This window comes from Gallinula chloropus, assembly GCF_964237585.1.
Source record: "Gallinula chloropus genome assembly, chromosome: 11".
In the NCBI taxonomy this organism is placed as follows: Eukaryota; Metazoa; Chordata; class Aves; order Gruiformes; family Rallidae; genus Gallinula; species Gallinula chloropus.
Window position 1 is genome coordinate 5,875,948 of NC_140096.1, and position 6,235 is coordinate 5,882,182.

Consider the following 6,235-nt stretch of genomic DNA (forward strand, 5'->3'; position numbering starts at 1 on the left):
ATTATTGTTAATCATGTATTATTTTCACATGCCTTTACTGCTTTTGTAGCAAGGCTGCCCAAGGAAGCTTGTTCTGAAATGAGCTAACACTGCTTTTCCTTTGTCCCACGGGATATCTGCATTTTTCTGTGAATAAATGTGGATTTTATCAGGGCCACATTTCATGCTTGGGATTCTTCTGTTCCGTTGTACTCAGCTCTGGTGAGGCCACACCTCGAGTGCTGTGTCCAGGTTTGGCTCACTAACTACAGGAAGGATGTTGAGATGCTGGCACACATCCAGAGGAGGGTGATGAAGCTGGTGAAGGGGCTGGAGCACAAGTCCTGCGAGCAACTGAGAGAACTGGGGCTTTTTAGTCTTGAGAAAAGGAGGCTGAGGGGAGACCTCATCACTCTCTACAACTCCCTGCAAGGCGGCTGCAGAGATGTCAGGGTCAGTCTCTTCTCTCTGGTGACAAGCGATAGGACGAGAGGGGATGGCGGCAAATTGCCCTGGGGAGATTTAGGTCAGATACCAGGAGGAATTTCTGCACTGAAAGGGTTGTCAGGCACTGTCACAGGCTGCCCAGGGAGGTGGTGGGATCACCACCCCTGGAGGCATTTAAAAGTCATATAGATGTTGTGCTTGAGGACATGGTCTAGAGGCATGTTAGGCAGCATCAGCCTGTGGTTGGACTCAATGTTAAGGATCTCTTCCAACCCAGGCCATGCTGTGAGTCTGTAGACACTCGTAGCTGTTTCTTGCTGTGAAGCTGTAGCGATACTGGAGATGTTTCTCAAAACTTATTTCCAGTGATTTGCATATTTCCAGACAGTGTTTTATTTCTCTTCATACCACCCAGGAGTGTGTAAGAGTTTTGTCTCCGTTTTAATCTTGCAGAATATTCTCAGTGCCATGAGGGACATGGTGAAGCACCGAACGTCGGTTTTCATCGCTCACAGGCTGTCCACAGTAGTCGATGCGGATGAGATCATCGTGCTGGATCAGGTGAGGCAGTGATACCCCTACGATGTCAGTCACACACAGCATCACCCTTTGCTTTATGGGGTCTGTGTCTCTGCTTTGGGATGCTGTGCCACTGGCAGTTCTTTGAGCTGGTTTACAAAACTCTGGCCCAAGCTTTGCTTCTGGCTGACTTTTCTTTGCCGCTGGCAGTTAATGGGTCGCAGGAACTTGCACGTGACACTTGTATTTTTACTTCATTTGCATCCTTCACTTAATTACATGTTCTTTATGTGCATTACAGCAAAATTCACTTGATGCTCTGGGGACTGTCTTAATTTTGCATGCTTTTAATCTAATTTATTACATGCTACTGCCAGGTTAAGTTTCCTAATGTGTCCCCCCTGTTTGTGCTTCGTTCTCATTACTTGGTGAGTGTCTGTTTTTCACATGCATCCATTGTTTTTTCTCTTTCATTGGAAAGAGAGGACGGCGTGTTCTGTTTCCATGCAGATAAAACTGTTGTAGGATTGTTCAGTCTAATTATGTTATAAATCTGAACACCATTCTCTATTGTACTTGTAAAAAAATGTGATTATTCCCTTTCTGTATGGTTCTCTTAGAGAAGGGGGGGAAAAAGCAACAGTTTCAGCATCTGACTTCCTAATACCACTATTCAGCTGTAACCTCATGTTCAGTCTGTCCTCAGTCCATTTTCTTCTCTATTACCCATATCTGACTATAGATTTAAAATAAACAAAAGTCCTTATCATAACTTCATAGTTACTCTTAACTGATAATGCTGAAAATGTAGCGCTCTAATCTGCTGATAATGGATGTTAAATTTATCTCTGTTCATTTTTTTCAGTTGCTATTTATACACTGGTGATCATAGGTGTATTTAGTGACTGAAATCTGCATACCTAAAAGAAAATAAATTATTCCAACAGTATGTTAAATTATTTCATTGGGCATTAGAACAAAATCTTATGAAATGATAAGACTTATGCCTGCCTTGGCTGTGCAAATCTCAGCTTCGAATGAATGTCAAAATGCAGCAATGGGATAACTGGCTCAGGACTGCTCTGTGGGGTTCTTTGGGTTTGATCTGGTTGGGATTTTTTTCCCCCCCTGTTTTGCTGGAAATCCATTTCCTAAGGTGTATCCTTTCATGGAACATCTTGCAAATGGTTTTTAGCATGCAATAAAGCAATCTGCGACGTTTTGTTTTCCACGCAAGCTTTCACAGCTTACTGAGAGTGTGTTTTGTGTTACAGTGTAACTGTTACATTAAAAATAAAAGCACAACGTAAAGCTGTAAGGCAGCCAGGGTGCTGGGCTCAGGAGTGGTGGTAGTGGAACGAAGAGCACCAGTGAGTAAGGTGCCATGTCACGGGTTGGGCCTGACTGCTTCAGGAGCCATCGCTGACGTTGGCTCAGCACAAAGTCACTTCTTGTCCCAGCTTGATTGATGAGCACGGTGTTAGTGAGCAGATAAACGAGGCTCGGCAGTGGGATGAGATGTGGTGATGGGCACTGGTTTTGCTTAGCAGTGGAAATGGGGCATCACAATTTCAGGGCTTTGCCTCAGTAAAATCCAAATAGTTCTCAAGTGACTCAACAAACCTGGTATTAATGATAGCCAACTGAATGCTGTGAGGCTGACCAGAGAGGTCAGGATATTTTTATGATTGTTCAAGATGGAGCCAGGCTCTGCTCAGTGATGGTGGCGATAGGACACAGGGCAACAGGTATAAGCTGGAGCAGAGGAAGTTCCATGGAGAAACTTTTTCCCTGTGAGGGTGCTGGAGCCCTGGGACAGGCTGCCCAGAGAGGCTGTGGAGTCTCCTTCTCTGGAGACATTCAAACCCACCTGGATGTGTTCCTGTGTGATCTAGTCTGGGTGATCCTGCTCTGGCAGGGGGGTTGGGCTCGGTGATCTTTCGAGGTCCCTTCCAACTCATAACATTCTATGATTAAAAAAGGCTGTAATTCAAAACCCCAGTCTCTAGTACAATTACCTCTCTAAATTAACCATCTAAAGTTGTTTTGTTGGTTTTTTTTTTTAAATCTGTTGTCCCATTGGTCAAGTGTATATTTGGTCAGATTCCACCAGCACGACTAGCAATACAAGTGACAAGACCCAATCTTTTTCCCAGCACGTTCATCAGCAGCTGTCACAAGGAGGTAGATTTCACTGTAGGTCAGACTTCAGGACTAATAGAGAATCCATGTGGTTGTCCATGTAATGCTGTTTTTTCCCTGAAAGAAAAAATAGCTGGAACATTATTTTAATTTGAAGCCAGTGAGTGTGCAAATATGTATCTCAAAGTAAAAAGATGGGCCTGTGTTTTTGAACAGTGGTGTTGTCTCACTGTCTGGTAGGATTTGAATTCTCCCCTCCAACTCTCTGTTTCCACAGGGATAGTCAGTAAATCGTCTTTGCTCTTGAGAGTGGCAGAGGTGAACCGACCGGCTTGATTTTCCTGATGACAAATGCAACAACACAAGTTACTGGGCACCCATCTAAAAGCATAGTCCACACTAACTGTTTTTAAGATGTGATTTTGAAATGTGTTTTTCTAGTACGAATCCCTGGCTGTGTGTTTGTTTCTTGTAGCTGCTCAGACTGAGTGTGTTTCTTATCAAGCAAAGACAAATCCATCTTTCTCTTGGTACATCCACGTGACTCTTGCACTGGTAGCTTTACACCTCACTCCTCATGGTGAGGTCTACACTTACTTTAAATAGCTCTCATAGTTTAGGTTGTAAAACTTTCCAGGTTGGTGGGCTTATATTTTGTCTGGATGGGCGAAAGGCATCTACATCCCCATTTAGGAGAGAGTGAGAAGAACACAGCTCCTCATTCTCAGCCCGCAGTGTAACACGCGCTCTGCGCTGTCCCAAGCTCCTCCTCATTAGTTGCTGTGAACTGTACTGTGAAACAGTGGCCCTTATGTTGGCAGCGTTTGTGTTCCTAAAGATCTGGTAATCCTGATTCCTGACTCACTGCCTGTCTTTTCCAGGGTAAGGTGGTGGAACGTGGCAGACATGTGGACCTCCTCGCAAGCCCTAACAACCTCTACTATGAGATGTGGCATACACAGAGCAGCAAAGTACTGAACAGTCAGAACAGTACAAACTGGGAAGAGAGAAACAATCGGATGTCCAAAGAGGAAGAAAGGAAGAAACTAGAAGAAGAAATCACCAATAGTGTGAAAGGCTGTGGAAACTGCTCGTGCTGAGCGTGGCCCTGGGTTCGTGTTCTCTAGCAGGTTCAAATGCACAAGGGTTACAGCGAAGTGCAGTTCTGGTTTCTACATCAGCATTCAAAAACTTCCTGGGGTTTGCAGTTCTTGGGTTTTACAGTTTCTCAGAGGGACAGAATTTCAACCAAAGGAGCTCTATTTTTACATCTTTAGAAACCTCTAATATTCAGTGGCATCGGCGAGAGCTGAGCTTTGTGAAAAACTTACAACTCCTCAACTAAGGGTGTAATTTATCGCAGTTTTTAGGCATTGGTAAATTCTCCTGGTAGTTGCTTGAGATGGAATAGTATAAACAGATTTGTCCTTGATTTACATTATTTCTCATCATTAATTGTTGATAAATACATCATGTTTTAATTGTAATTGGGCTAATTTGAACTCATTTGCTACTGAGGAAGAATGCAGTTTAAATTGCTCAGTGCTGTTCTGGTTTAAAATGTCCTTCCTTGTGAAGAGTAAGAAAAGCTTCAACAAAATATTAGAGGCTTTTAGCAGCAAACTAAATATAAGAAATAACCATCTTCCCCTCCGAAAACACCTTTCACAGTGGACTATCAGGAAATGTAGTGGTAGTATTCTGAAAGAGAGCTATCAGGAATCTCTGAAGTCACGCAGGATTTTGTCAGTTCCAGAAGGCATACAAAGTGTTGTCTGTAAATCTGAGGAATCAGAGGTTTCCCTTAAGTGAACAACTCCAAGGTGAGGTTGGGTGTCCTCAACATCTGTGGCCAAAGTAGTATGCAGTCACTTTTTCTGTCTCAGCCATGGTCTTAGGGAGCAATTAAGATTCAATAAGGACTTCCATAAATTTCTATTATGTCATTAATGTATGAGAGAAAATGACCTGGATAATGTTGAGAGCGTTCCTCTAAGAACCATTTAAATGGTCAAAACTCCTTCAATGGTGTGAAAACCTCTAAACCTCCATCTGTGAGATGGGCAGGACATGCAGGTGTGTTGGGTTTGTGGGGCAGGTTTCAGCAGCGGGGGCTGCAGGGGTGAGAAGCTGCCAGAAGCTTCCCCCAGGTCTGACGGAGCCAGTGCCCACCAGCACTGATAGACCCGCTGCTGGCCAAGGTTGCCCATCAGCAGCGGTGGCAGCATCTCTGGCGTACCCCAGGTAAGCAGAGGAGGAAGACTGCTGCACGACAGCAGCCAGGAGAGAGGAGTGAGAGCGTGACGGAACATCTCTGCAGGCATCTCGCCCCATGCAGGAGGAGGGAAGGAGGTGCTGAAGTGCCAGAGCAGAGGTTCCCCTGCAGCAGACATGGTGATGAGTGGTGGAGCAGATACCTGCTGGAGGACCCCAGGCTGGAGCAGGAGGCTGTGACCTTGTAGGAAGACCACGCTGGAGCAAGCCCCTGGCAGGACCTGCAGCCTATGGAGAGAGGTGCTCACACCGGAGCAGGTTTGCTGGGGGAGCTTGTGACTCCGTGGGGAACCAGGCTGGAGCGGTCTGGACTAGGTCTGCACCCCATGGAAGGACCCATGCTGGGCCGTTGGTGAAGAACTGCAGCCAGTGGGAAAGGGCTTACATTGGAGAAGTTGGTGGGGGACTGTGTCCCATGGGTGGCACCCCATGCTGGAGCAGGGGCAGAGTGTGAGGAGGAAGGAGCAGTGGACACCATGTGTGATGAACTGCCTACAACCCCCATTCCCTGTCCTGCTCAGGGGCAGGAGGTACAGAAATGGAGTGTGAAGCTGAGCCCGGGAAGTAGAGAGATGGGGGGTGGGATGGGGGAAGTGTTTTAAGGTTTTCATTGCCCTACTCTGATTTAAATGGCAATAAATTATTGATTTCCCAAAGAAGAGTCTGTTTGCCTGTGACAGTAACTGGTGAATGATCTCCCCATCCTTATCCCAATGTGGGAGCCTTTTGTTATATCTCCTCTCCCCTGCCCAGCTGAGCGGGGGGGGGGGGGGGGGGGGGGGGGGGTGTGGAGCAGCTGGGTGGGCACCTGGGTCCAAACTTGGGTCAACCCAGTGCACCAGGGTTGTATTTTTGGGTCTGACCTCTTTGGGGA

At 46.0% G+C, this 6,235-nt stretch overlaps 1 protein-coding gene across 1 annotated transcript in view; it reads left to right on the forward strand.

Annotated features, from left to right (window-relative positions):
* Nucleotides 1-6,011, forward strand: part of ABCB7 (ATP binding cassette subfamily B member 7) — a gene marked incomplete at its 5' end in the record, with an annotated part of 37,584 nt that extends 31,573 nt beyond the window's left edge. The window contains 2 exons of the mRNA XM_084269136.1: nucleotides 880-987; nucleotides 3,969-6,011. Coding sequence (XP_084125262.1) covers nucleotides 880-987; nucleotides 3,969-4,187 — 327 coding nt within the window. The 3' untranslated portion in view covers nucleotides 4,188-6,011. The remainder of the gene's footprint in view (nucleotides 1-879; nucleotides 988-3,968) is intronic.
* Nucleotides 6,012-6,235: the final 224 nt, after the last annotated feature.